The 14,431-nt window shown below is 40.1% G+C and overlaps 1 protein-coding gene across 1 annotated transcript in view; it reads right to left on the bottom strand.

The window, feature by feature from the left end:
- The window catches only part of CYBB (cytochrome b-245 beta chain), a 30,614-nt gene extending 18,951 nt beyond the window's left edge, over positions 1-11,663 (bottom strand). The window contains exons 1-3 of the mRNA XM_006211838.4: positions 11,530-11,663; positions 9,469-9,564; positions 7,971-8,081 (exon numbers count right to left, since the gene is read on the bottom strand). Of these exons, the coding sequence (XP_006211900.1) occupies positions 7,971-8,081; positions 9,469-9,564; positions 11,530-11,574 (252 nt within the window). The 5' untranslated portion in view covers positions 11,575-11,663. The remainder of the gene's footprint in view (positions 1-7,970; positions 8,082-9,468; positions 9,565-11,529) is intronic.
- Between the last annotated feature and the right edge of the window lie 2,768 nt (positions 11,664-14,431).

Raw genomic sequence — 14,431 nt, 5'->3', positions numbered from 1 at the left:
GCTTAGACAGACATCATCATCTTCCCAAGGTCAAACAGCCAATAAATGGCACGGCTGGCTTAACCAATATGTTTTAGCTTCTCATATTAGTGGCATAAAAAGCTTCCCATGGAATCCATTGCTTAATTGTATAAAATATGAATTTAGACAGAAACATATCTGATGACATAGTTTCTAGTTCAGATTAATTTATTCAATAAATAGGAGATACAGAAATTTTAAAAGGACAAGGCTGCCCTCAAAGACCTAAAGTTCCAGTGAGGACACAGACAAGGGAACAGTTCTAGAACAAATGAATAGTTTTAGAACAGCACCCTTCCAGGACGTACACACTGTGAGAGGAGAAGAAAGTGTCCACCTGCACATGGTGATAGGCTCAACATAACAAGGGTGATCATTAACCAAATAATCATAACAAAAATAGTAATAGCCAATAGTATTTACAAAGAGCTCAGGCAAGAAGCTGCTTTAAGTGTTTTACATAAACCGACTCATTTCATTCTTACATGAAGCTTATATGGGAGGTACCATATTATCACTGCATAACAGATGAGGAAACGAAGGCATAGAGAGGTTACCTTCCTCTAGGCTGCATAGCCAGTAAGTGGCAGAGCTGGGATCTAAATCCAGCCTCTCTGATGCCAGAGATATCTACATTCTGATATTTCATACCTTTTATGATTACCTTGACATTAAAAATGGTATTTTGGTCAATAGGTTAGTGTAATATGTTAGAAGATGTGGGTTTGAATCTGAATTCAGGTCAATGCCCAAAGGAGAGAAAAAAAAAACCTGATTTATGGTTGAATCAGAGCTTTGTTCTCCTGAAAAGTGGCCAAGTGCTCACTCTGGCTGCTTTGTTCCTGAGGCTAGATGTACTGTCACAGAGATTCAGAGAACGCTTCAGGAGAGTGGAGTGAAGTGTCCCCCCAAAACCCCCAAAACAAAATAAAACAAAAAACGTAGGTATTATCAGTATCTGGTTCTAAACACATTCAATTTAGTTATAGGGGTGTTTAATATTTGGCTTACTTATTTTTAATAAAATAATCTAGTTTTAGAGACAAAATAGAATTGCATGGAAAACTGTGCTTAATCCACTGTCTCTGAGTTAGCTACATCTAGGGAGGGCAGGCTGTTTGGGCCATGAAAACAGATTCCCAGAACTGCAGAAATACTAGTAAGGAAGACATTGAGGATTCCAGAAAAAAGAAAAAGTCATTAGGCTTTATTGAATGCCTTCTATGAGCCAGGCAGTTTATCCATCATCATTACCTCACTTAATGCAATAAGATAAGTATTATTGTCCTCATTTTACAGATAACAAAACTAAAGCTAACTCTCACAATGGCTGGGATCCAAGTCTATTTGTCTTTAAGGTTCATTCCCTTCTCCATCAAACCAAATGTAAAGAGGCAGTCACTATTATTCTACTTGTCTAAAAACCAAGACAAGAATTTAAGTGTCAGTACTCTATCTGGAAAGTGAGGTTAAGAGAAGTCAGATTGGGAAGGGAGGGAAATCCATAAAGGATGTATTACAGTATCAGCTACCACCATCATATCTTATCAGTGACTCTGGGAGACTGGTAAGCCACACCCTGAGGGGTTAGGAATCTCAGGTAGTCATCCACCAGCTCCTATCCATCACTGGCTGAGGGCTCTTCCAAGGGCATCAACTCCCTGGCATTTCAGGCTTGCCCCAGGAGAGGGCTGAACGGAAGTCCTCAGGCAGAGAATGACGTGGGGTTGCAGAAGGCAGCTGCCCCGTGTATTGAAACGGTCAGTGTAGAGGCAGTGTCAGTGCAACAGCAGCGGCTCACACTAAGAGTTTACGCTGTGACTCAGGCTCTCAAAATAAGGGTTTCCTGTTTGAAATCACTTAGTTTACATTTCTGTGGATAAAAAATGGATTGTCCTTGTTGTCTTTTTTTTCCTCTATTAAACTTTTTATTTTGTAATAATTGTAGATTCTTACAACATGCAGCCGTAAGAAATAATGCAGAGAGATCCCATGTGTCTTTACCCAGTTGCCTCAATTGCAATATCTTGCAGAACTATCGTACAATATCACAACCAGGACATTGACATCGCTATAGTCAACGTACTGCACATTTCCATCCTCACAAAAGATCCCTCATGCTGTACACCCACTACCCTTTCACCTCGCTCCCCCCACACACACTCCTTAACCCCTGGCAATCACTATTCTCCAATTCCGTAATTGTCCTTGTTTTCTTATATAGAAAGAACTGTCTTTTGTGTTTATTTCAAGTGCTGTACATTGTTTCACTATTTTGCACTTTTTACAATTTTAAGGAAATATCTTTTTCCTGTTTCCCAATTGCTAGGTTCCTCCACAGTTTCATAGAGTCCTTGTGGTATATAGAATTCTAAGATGATCCCCAGTGACCTTATATAATCTCGTCCCCTTGAGTGGGGGTAGGACCTGACCTCCAAATACGATGGGATGACAGTCCTGTGATTTTGTTACGTTATATGGCAAAAGAGATTTTGCAAAGGTAATTAAAGTCCCAAATTGACTTTAGAGAGGGATTATCTGGACGGGTCTGATCCAATCACACGAGCCCTTTAATTCTGGGTCTAGAAATCAGAGATCCGCGACACAAGAAGTATTTGATACGCTGTTGCTGGCTTGAAGATGGAAGGGGTCACATGGCAAGGAATATAGGGACAGCTCGGATCTGAGAGCAGCCCCTGAATAACTGTCAGTAAGGAGACAGGGACCTCAGTCCTGCAATTGTAAGGGACTAAATTTTGCCAACAAGAATGAGCTTGGAAGAAGAGTTTACCCAGAGTTTCCACAGGAGAATTCAGCCCAGTTGACATCTTGATGGCAGCTCTGTGATACCCTGAGCAGAGACCCCAACAACAGGATGCTGGACTTCTGACCTGCAGAGCTGTGAGCTCATCAGTGGGGTTGTTTTAAGCCTCTAACTTTGTTACACAAAAACAGATCATTAATATAGTCCTCACTGGACTGATGGATACAGTTGGAGTCCCAAGAATGAGAGAACGGGAATTAGTAGGGTCAGAAAGCAATATTGAATTACATTTCTGAGAGCAACGTTTGCTATCAGATATAGCTGTGTTGGATCCCAGCCCTACCACCTAGCTGTGTGACACTGAACAGCACGCTCCGTTTCCAGCTTTCTCACCTGTATATTTATCATAGTTCTTCTCTCATAGGTTTGTTTCATAGATTCATGGAGAGGTGTTTAATAAATATTTGATTCTTTTGTTATCATTATTTAACTTTTCAGCTAGTATGGCATGGCTCCTCGGCTAGAGGGTAAGCTTCCTGTATGTAGAACCATATGTCATGTCCTTTTAACCATCCTTTAATAATTATTTGGTTAAATGACATTTTTACTCTCCTAGAACCTAAGATGATTATTCTAAACCTATAGAGATATATTTATACACATGTCTATACTTGCCACACTATTTTCTTTCCTGGAAAAATTGCTTTGAAACTTTTGGAGGAAAATACACTGGCTCTTGCATGCTGAATTTGAAAAAAAGGAACGTGCTTTTGTCATCGTCTCTACACTGTCTCCATACTTCTATCCTTATCATTATCAACATGGATCATCAAAAATATGAAGCAATAGATTTCAACGCCCTTTATCAGTTAGAGCAACAAACTGTTAGAGAAAAATGAACTGAGTGCCAGGAAAATGGAGAGATGTGCTTGGGAAATACAAGGTCCATTCAGCAATACTCTGATCTTAACAGGTAGTTTTTAAAAAATGCTATTTAGTATGGAACACATACATTTTATTTAAGGGAAAACAGAGGCTAAATTACTCACTGATGAGTTAGTAGAGTGGGTCCTACCAGGGCACCAATCCCTAACCTTTCCTCGCTACCCTCAATAGTGTGGTCAGGAATGGCAAACACATCCAAAGAGAAGCCAAAACCATGCTTATATGGGCCTTCCAGATACAAGTTCCTCATCGTTTCCTGACAAGGGGGCAAGATGGCTGGTTGGTGGGGTGGGAAGGAAAGGCTTTGCTGTTTGACTGCCCAGGCTTTTTTCTTCCTTCTTCCTCCTTACCATGCAGATACCATTTTTATGCTTTTGAGTCACTTCTGAATTAGCGCCAGCCACCTGCTAATTAGCCAAGCTGCCATCAGGCACCATGGCTTCCTCACTGAACTACCTCTCTGCTTTTTGCTATTGACTTCTAAAGGGACGCTCCACTGTTAACTACCACAGAGCCTTGCCCAATCTCAACAAACTAACATTCAAGTGCAAGGAAGATTACTGAGTCATCTCGACAGATTTCTATGCTCTATTCAAACTACAAGAGCCAAAAAAAAATTCACAAAATTGAGAAACGGAACTAAAAAGAAGTGCATATTTACTGGGGCATAACATTAGCTTCTGTAACATGAGCTTTATGGAAACTGTAAAGTCCTATTTTATGTACACCTGGTCTCACCACAAGTGCTATGAATAAATCTGAATTAGATATTTACATGCAATTTAGGAGAAATCACAACAGCCAGCCTTGAATGTACAGAACTCAGGCAAAGAAGCTGATAGTCATGTTCAAACCTGGTGACAGTAGATTATGCGATAAATATGAAGACCACCACTTGATTAGTACAGCATTGTTTATAATTTTGAAATTACATGTTTCTCCTCTACTTCCTCCACAAAACTCTAAGCTCCCTGAGCTTGTGGCTCATTCATGTCTCCCCTCTGCTCACCATGTGTCCCCAGTGCTTAGCATATAGCTGGCACTCAACAAATATTTATTAACTGACAACTCACTAGGGGACAGGCTTAGTCACTTAACACACTTTTGGAATGTCACTCATATATATTGTTACATTTGCATTATCTTTAGCTTTTTAGCTAAAAACTATAACAACAATAAAAACAACAAGTATGAGACAGGAAGTCCAAGAGCCTTGCCCTAGACCACATAGTTAGACATGGGGCTACGTCTGACTCTCAGACTATATAAGGTTATGGGAAAGAGCTCACTCTCTCACCTTACTGTTTCTTTCTGATCTTCAGACTAGAACTTCCATTCAGTTAGAACTTAGTATCTGCATGGCAAGTCGGGTCATTAAGACTTCTTTGGGGACTTCTGTCTGCCAAGCCCCACCATTCCCCATTTCCTTCAACAGAGCAGGCTCGGAGTCCTACCCCTGTCTTTCCCGGGGTGGGCCAATCCTGGGGTTTTCTTTCTCCAGATAAGCAGAACAATTATAAAGCCAAGTCTAAATGATTAAGATCACTAGAAACTGAACGGAAGTTCTGTGACTGTTTAGTTTGCATAAAGGCCTACTAATAAATCCTTGACGTTACAACACCCTTGCTACTTCTAGCCTAGGTTACTCAGCATGCCCAAACATTCATATAGATGGTGGACTTTCTAAGACCACAGTACCACAACAGGAGAGTTTTGAGTTTTGGTGACACGTAGGAAAGCAAACAGGCTCTGGGGGCACAGTGACCTGGGTTGGAATCTCAACACTCTCGTGTAATTTCACCCCCACCTCACTGACTCAACATGCAGATTTCACGATGCAAGGTCTACGAAGACTCAATAAGGGGCAGCTCTTATAATTTCCAACATTAGTCACAGCATGGACACTCATTTTAATCCCAATCAGAAAAGAAGTTTAATGGGCCAAGGTCACATCTCCGGTTGGGAAATCTGGAAGGAGGGGACACACTCAATCTGGAAAAGAATGCTACTTGCTGCCCATTTTAAAATATATTCTTTTACATAGATGTCTCTCTGGTTATAGAGCCGAGCTTCTCTGCCATTTCAAGAGCAGCCTCATATCACCCCCTGTCTTTTTTTTTTTTACATTTTTTATTGATTCATAATCATTTTACAGTGTTGTGTCAAATTCCAGTGTTCAGCACAATTTTTCAGTCATTCATGGACATATACACACTCATTGTCACATTTTTTTCTCTGTGATTTATCATAACATTTTGTGTATATTTCCCTGTGCTATACAGTGTAATCTTGTTTATCTATTCTACAATTTTGAAATCCCAGTCTATCACCCCCTGTCTTTAGATACTGTCATGAGGCTCTTCCCTCCTGGGCCACGGGAAACCTACAAGTGGCCATTACAACACGTACTGCTCACGGGGCCTTGGCAGCACAACAGCAGTGCAATTCAGGCCTGTGGGGTAACAAGGATTTCTTAACAGGACTTCCTGGTGAAAACACTGCCTGTTTCTCAGCCTTTACTTCCTCTAAATAGAAAGTATTTGAACAGTGGGTAGTAGGGAGAATAAAAAAGCTACAGGACATTAACTTTGTCTAGCAAAAGCTCTTTGGGCACCTACAATATACCAGACGTTGTACTGTACAGGGGGCTCGTCAATAAAACTTTTCCATCAAATGAAACTTACCTCTGTGGTTTCCTCGGTTGAGAAGATTATTTGGAAATCCTTGTAATCAGTGTCTACTGTTATGTGTAGCTTGCTAACTCTATATTAGTAAATTGAGTGTTGTGTTGTTCTTAAAGAAAAATCTCCCTAGACTTATGGGAATTTAGTAGGACTAGGGAAAATGAGGCAGAGTGTAAGGCAACTTCTGGTTGTTATTGACAGTTTAGATCACTTTCCTCTCTTTTGATTGCCAGTTAAGTATCAACTCCTCGGCTATACATTTAAGGTCCTACTTCACGAGCAAACCTCCAGCTTTCCTCTCCAGCCTGACCTCAGACACTTGCCTTTTACAATCCGTACATGCCCATCAAAACAGATTGCTTACTGCTCTCCACTACAAATGACCTTGACTTAATAGGTAATTTTTGAAAGAGCTAGGTAACATAAAACAAACATTTTATTAAAAGGGAAAAACAGAGGCTACCAGTCACGAATGAGCAGTGAAATGGGTCCCACCAGGGCATCAATCCCTAACTTTGGAAGAACTACCCTCTCTGGTGTGGTCAGGAATGGCAAACAAATCCAAAGAGAGAAGTCATGCTTATACGGGACTTTCAAGAATACAATTTCCTCACCATTTCCTGCGCTTTTACCCATACTTTCTCCATGGAGAATGTCTTCTCATTTATATCTCGTAGAAGTTATTTGATCGTTATATGCCCATATCTGATGCCACCTTCTCTAAGAAGTCTTTCTTCTTCCTCTGCCCCAGATGATATAATCCCCCCTCCTTTGAGTCCCTATTGCTCCTTATTTGTAATGTTTGGGGGACCCATGATATGTTGTTTTGTATCATATTAATTTGAGTCTGTGTGTAGATTCTAAGTTCATCATTTCTCATCTTTATATAAAAACATCTATAACAAATTCATATACCATTTTATAGATACAAAAGTTCTTCCTATATAATTATTTTTTTCTTCCAGCAGAGTACATTAGGGGGCTCACTAAATTGTGGAAGTGGGGATGAAAGAAGTCCTGGGCATTTAGAAAGCTCTGAACTCCTCAATTCCATGAACCTAACACCTGTCACATTCATGACAGAGTGACTCATAGCTCATTCATTCCATCTTCTTTGGATGTTATCCAGAAAAGAGATTTTCTCTGACTTAAACATTTTGAAAAACATGGCACTGTAAGATTCATTCCTAAATTTCATGCCTGCCTCATAAATCCCTGTTTATAAACGTATACACGGGCATCACGATCATGTATCTCTGTCTGTGTGGGTGTGTGCATGTACTTAATCGCTGTTGTTCAGGTAGAGATTGATTGGTTGATGTTTTTCTGGTTTTTTGCCTTTAATATCTGTTCAAGGTTAAATGGTCATCCCAGGGAGCTCCATCAACAAATAATATAAAAATAAACTAGAGAATCAAGCGTGGCTTGGCTTGTGAATATTGTACAGAGGTGAGAATCCTCACAAACCATTGGTTTGCTTTTCCCAAGAAAGGGTATTTAGCTTGATGGCCTTCGAAATTTTGAGGAATTCAAACTTTGTAAATGTTTGCTCTTACCGCACTGGAACCCCTGAGGAAGGAGAGCAGATTTCGACAGACTGGCAGCAGAATCAGCATGCAGTTGAAATTCAGGCAGGCTGCAGGGGCCCTGGCCAGTGCCAGCGCTGACTGGAAAAGGCACGATAAGAAGCAGGGTGAGTCCTGGGAGCAGAGAATACCACCCCCCAGTCCCCAGGGCTCCCACCGTGAGGCCCACACTCCAGAGACATCAAGTTATCTGGAAAGGAAGGTCCTTCAGAGCCAAAGGTTTATTTTTAGGGCCCACTGGGATACTTTGTTTGAATCTGGCCCTCGTCCCGACACCAACATTTTCTGATGAACATTTTCAGACTTAAAGAGAATCTGAAATAAGTTCACAATAAATATCTGTTTATTCACCTCCTGGATTCTGCCTTTTACATTTTACTATGCTTGCTTTATCACATGTCTATTCATCTGTCCATCCATCTACCTCTCCCTCTATCCATCCATCAACACACCTTATTTTTGATGCATTTCAAAGTAAGGTGCAGCCATCAGTTCACTTCCTCCTAAATATTTAAGCATGCATATCATTAACTAGAGTTCAGTATAGACACTGAGGCTTTGTGAAGATTTTCTTAGCACTTAGAATAACCTCAGCAATAACTTAAGTTGCTTTGGCATAATAATTGTTCTCTGTAATGCCTAAAGAAGTTGTAGATTTTGAAAAAAAAAAAAAGAAGAAGTTGCAGATTTTGGAGGGGGAATGCAAAAGGAAATCATCCTTTTCAGCATCAACCTGAATACATTAACAACAATTGTAATAATATAGTATAATTATATATTGTAATTATTTATGCATATGATTTAGAATTAGTGTCATTAAGCAATGAATTCATGGTTTCAGCATGATGTAACAAATGAGCATCTGGGGGCAGCTATAATTGTAACTATTTTCATTTATGACGAAAAAGAACCAGCAGCTCAAGGAAACTGAGAGCGCTCATGGACCCAAGAAAAGTCAGGGCCTTGACTCTGCTGGCCTAGTCCATGAACGTGACCTTTGGGGAAGTTCTTCAAAGGCTCCATATGTAGGGAGAGGCTTATTTCCTGAAGATTATCTCATAACATGTCACTAGGAGCAGGGCTTTTCATGCACAAAAGTAGTAGGAATCAGATGATTCAGAGAATACGGAAAGTCCCACTTGTGGCACCTGTGTCACCGTGGATCCATCTCCCCAACCTGGCCATCCATTCGAGAGTCAGTATTAGATTTCTCCCTTAAGCTAAACAGTGGCACAGTAGCCTAGGGAGGGGAGGGATGCTGCTGGGAGCCTCTGTCACAGTTTGGTTGATCTCACTCCGAAAAGCCTAAAGACCCTTGTTCCTGGGATTGCGATGGAGGGAGTGAGGCTGATGGTGCTGTTTGGGTTGGTCAGAATATTTATTCAAAATGTTAAAAGGACTAGGAACAAGACTCTCTGATTAGAAATGTGAGCCGGTCAATACTGCATGAGATGGAACTTATACTTACCCCAAGAAGTTTTCGAGTGTAAAAGAACTCCTCTCGAAGAGCATAATACCGGTAGAAATGGACAAAGAGGAAGACATTCATCCCCAGCCATACCAGCTGCACAAACAGAAATGATTGTGTGAAATTTTCGTGTTTCAACAGGTAGATTTCACACAAGTTTGGAGTCAGACCAAAGTCAGAACTTCCCCAAATACAGCCTTTGACAAAAGTGGTTACAAAGCTGGGTGTGACCAGCTCTTTTCCACAACGGTGTTGTTGCACTTCTCTGTAATTAACCTTTCCACCCAGTGTCGTCCCCTATGATTGTTTTAATACTTGGCCAGGATGCCAAGTTATTATCAGTTTATCTCTTCTGCTTTCTTTCTCCTCCTCTTTTCTTAACCTTTCATAGATAACTGAGAGCAGGTGACTCACCTTAAAAAGAGAAGGGAAAGGAATATGTTACTCTGCTGCCCCCCCACATCAGTAGGACTTTGTGTTCTGTTCTCACCCGTGTAATCGCCTCTGTCCATCACACAGCATCCTACCCCAGCTAGGGGGAGTCTGTCTCGTCAGCTAAAATGTCAAGCCTTTAATTCTATTTGATAAATTTTGCTTAACGTTCGAGAAAGGGAATATCGAGCATGAATGATGGGTGAGGGGTGTGGGATTTTTTTTTTAGAGACCCTTCTAGATTGTGACTGCTCATTTCATCCCAAGCACCGACTGTATCAAATGGTGACACTGCCCAGTCATCTACCTTCAGCTCCACAGTAGCCATCCTTTCTTAACTGTGCTTTAAAGCTATTTAATGTCCTTCGACACTTAAAAACAATCTCTTTATAAAGAAGGTACTAAAACAACTTCTCCATTTCCTAATATTGTCATTTTTCCTATTGCTTTCCAAGCTGTGTCTTCCCTTTCAAGTATATGAGTGTATAATTTAGATGGACGTCCTTTCCTGGGGAAAACTGTGGTAGGAGCTAAAAGTATAATTTGAATTTGTTTTCCAAGGGGTAATCCATTTTTAAAGTGGGGATAAGAAATCAAGTTAACAGCTGAGTCCTTAGAACAATTCTCTATTGCATTAGAATACTGCTTTGGCTTATTTTTATAATGACAAAATATTTGTTCTTTTTATTTTATTTGGGCTACTAATTTCTATCTCTACAACTCAAAGATTCATATTTACTTCATGATACACTCAAAATTTTCATTCGTAAGTGTTCTTTTAAACATCGGTGTAATACTTTCATTAGCTATTTAGTAAAGCTATTTAAAATCACATTTCTATCTTTGCAGTTGTCCAATATTGCTTTGCTGAGACCACTATCTTAAAATAATAGATCTTTGGTATATTAAAAACTAAAGAAATCAACATGTGTATTTGAAAATTAGCCATATCTTTACTTACAAAAATTGTTTCTCAAGATAGATTATATTGATCTGTATGTAATCATATACTATATATAATATATACTATATATATGTGTCTAGATAGCTTTCTTCAATTCCCTTCCCTTGAATTTTTAAAAATCTCACAAATAACTAAAGTTTACCTCAGAGGAAAGAAGATACTTTTTTTAAAAAAAGAAAATTGAAAACTTCAATTATTTTTGGTATAAGTTCTGAAATAAAGGCTAATTTCCCGTACATGAGCCAGTCTTGTGTTGTTATTTGGAAAACAGTATAAAATTTCAATTACCCACTTTTTAGGTGGTATAAATACATAAGAGATAGAGAATTTGCCTCTGAGTAAACATTAATAATAAGCAACTCAGACTCAGGAATCATTAGCATGAAATGTCTTCCACTCCTTCTGAAACGCTGGCTAGTTTAGTACTCCTAAAAACTCAAGAAATAAACTCGAAGAAGTGAGCCCCGAAATGTATTCTTTCCATTAATAAGTTTGGAAGAATGGACTCAGTCTGCTTATAGATAGATGCCTGTTCACACAGTAAATCAGTTTCAGCACAATTTCTCAAAGACAATAAATGAACAAAAAAGTCTTGCTCTATTTTAGTTTCCAAGAGAACCCAGACAGGTTAGAGAATTTGTAATTTCTTTCTTACTGGTACTTACAATGACAAAGATGGAGAGGCCCTCATTCACAGCCCAGTTCCCCATGGTGGCAGAGGTTCAATGCCTTGAGTCCGCCTTTCTTCTCTGCTATGTTTCTTCTTCCCATGAGGAAATGAAAACAGCAGCCTTGGGGCAATCGGTTTCCTTTTCTATTATCAGAAATTAGCTAATCATTGGTCAACTGAAAAGCTCATTTTCATAACAAATTTAAATCTTTAAACCACAAAAAAAAGACAGAAAAAAAGTCTAGGAAATGAAACTAATTCTACAACTGAGACACAAATAACAGTGCAAATCATGGGATGTGTTTTACACAGTGAATTAACTTTTTGACTGATCAGTTATCAAGTGGCAAGTTTTAAAAAGTCATCCAACTAGCCATGATTTCATGCTAGGTACAAAACATTAAATAGATGTGATATCTTTTGACAGGCTGGAACAGCATTTACAGTCTTATTGAGAAAAAAATAACAATAGTGATGGCTGACATTCATAAAATGCTTACATTATGCCAATTTTCTAGGCTATGTGTGTGTACACGTGTATGTACATAGATACACATATATATGTATATTTGAGTTGATACATATATACATGTGTATACAAAGACACATATACATACATATAAATTCAGTATATAAATAAATTCATTTTATTCTAACAATTGAATCTTTAAATTAGTTTCTATTATTATGATTACATTTACAGATGAGGAAACAGACCCAGAGCAGTTAAGTTACTTGGCCAAGGTCATGCAATTAGGAAGCCAGATGTGATTTGAAACCCAAGCAATTTGGCTATACTTCTAACCATGGTACCAGAATAAAAGCTTGGCCATGCCAACCCCATCCAAAATCACTCCCAAAACAACTACAGGAAAAGAAGGCATAACAAATATACCAAAATGTTTTAATGACTGTAGTACTGCCAGGTGGACATGGCATTTTTCTAGGTGAGGTATGTAAATAGGGTCAGAACAAAGGTACGTCAGATGTGGTAGATGCCAAAAGCCAGATTTAGCATTTTTCCCCTGAATATCACTATAATCTTCAGGACATGAAAGAGACAGAAGGGTAGGATGGTAACCCCACTGTGAGATCAAAGTTTACCAACTGCATAAGGGTGACTGTACAACAGCTATAGTGAATAGAGAGGTAAAAGAAGGAATTGGAGAGGAAAAAGGGAACAAAAGAAGGAAAAAAAAGAAAGAGAGACATGAACTCTTTTGGTTGCTGTTTATACTTGAGGCACGCTGCAGAATTAAGACAAAGGGTAAAGGAATATTATTTCTCACTTTTTAATATTAAAGGAAAGTACTCAACTGTGACCTTCTACATTGCTCTTGAATCATGTGTAACCCACATAAAGGACAGTTGGCTTCATGGTTCAGTTACACACAGAGAGGAATTCAAAGAAACACAGTTAGACAGTCAAGTTACATTCCAGTTATTTGCTTCTTTGCTCTGAGATCTATTCCTCACCCTCTCCTTGCTCTGTTCTGTTTCAGAGAGAATTGTATTTGCCGGGCTTCTTGGCCCTCTGGCTTCTGGTATGTTCAGCCAAACTGGGGAATGAGGGGCAAGAGAGAAGCCAGAGTGTTTCTTCCCCCAGCTCTCTGCTTCAAGTGGCATCTGGGAAGTGGCTACATTTCCAATGGAGGCTCCAGCTTCCACCAGTCAGTCTTTCACTCTGTGGCATGAGCTCCTGCTGGCCATCACCACTGTAGTTTTAGCTCCTGCCAGATGGTCCTTGCTTCGGGGCTTGAGTTACACCATCTCCTCCCACGTTCCCCCCAGCCCTGAGGGTGGTCACCACTTCCTGTAGTTATTCGTCTTTACGTTGCCTCTGCACCCATGTTGGGATTCTCCACTTTCCGTCCATGTAACAAATTCCTGGTGTGACATTCCCTCTGTTGAAGTATGATGGTTTCTGTTTTTCTGACTGGTCTTTGCCTGATACAGAAAGTAATTCACACCTGTGCTTATTTTCTCACGTAATTATGGAAGTGAGACATGTATGCCTGATGAGGAAAAAACATCTTGAAATCTGCTCTCCCTCATTTTGCCACTCTCAAACCCTTCCATGGGGATAACTGATCCTCCACCAAGTTCTCTGAAACTTATCAAGGTCTTCACCTCTCTACCTCTCCCCTCTTTTCTCTCCCTCAGCCACTGGTTGATCTTCCCTTATCCTAGCTTAATCTTTAAGTCTCTCTCATGTTTTCACATCTACCTTCTGATGCCTGTGGTCTGCTGTGGAATCAGTGGGAAGGGGACCATGAACACTCACATACTAGGAAATAACATTCCTTGTATGTTCCTTTCCCCTTCCTCCACAATTTGAGAAGAAAATTCAAAAAAAGTATTTTTGGAGGTGACCAGATCAAGATAGAAGAATAGAAGGACATGGAGCTCACCTGCTGTCACAAATATATCAGAAACACATCTACATATGGAACAATTTTCACAGAATACCTGCTGAACCCTGGCAGAAGATCTCATAAAACCTAACTTGCAAGAAAGATGGCTTCATAACCGAGTAAGATGAAGGAAAAAAGGACAGGAAAAGTTCCCTCACCTTGGAAAGCCCCTTAAACAGCGGAGAGATCAGCTAGGACAGAAAGGGAGCTTCAGAGGCTCGGAAGAGAGTGCAGCAGTCCGTCTGGGGTGGGCAGAACAGAGAGAGACCAGCATGTAGAGGGTCGGCGCCACCTCGCTGCACTCCCCAGCCTGAGACATGCATCTGCTGGTGCGCATGGGGGCTCAGTGCTGAAACTTGGGCTTCAGAGGACAGACCCAGGGAGAAGACTGGGGCTGGCTGCATTGAGACAGCCTAAAGGGGCTGGAGCGTGCTCCAGGGCACAACCGGGGGTGTGCACAGGAAGAAGCCCAGGTCCACCACT

Source organism: Vicugna pacos, chromosome X (genome assembly GCF_048564905.1).
Source record: "Vicugna pacos chromosome X, VicPac4, whole genome shotgun sequence".
In the NCBI taxonomy this organism is placed as follows: domain Eukaryota; kingdom Metazoa; phylum Chordata; class Mammalia; order Artiodactyla; family Camelidae; genus Vicugna; species Vicugna pacos.
Note: the sequence above shows the minus strand (reverse complement) of the source record. Positions and strands in the feature narration are given on the sequence as shown.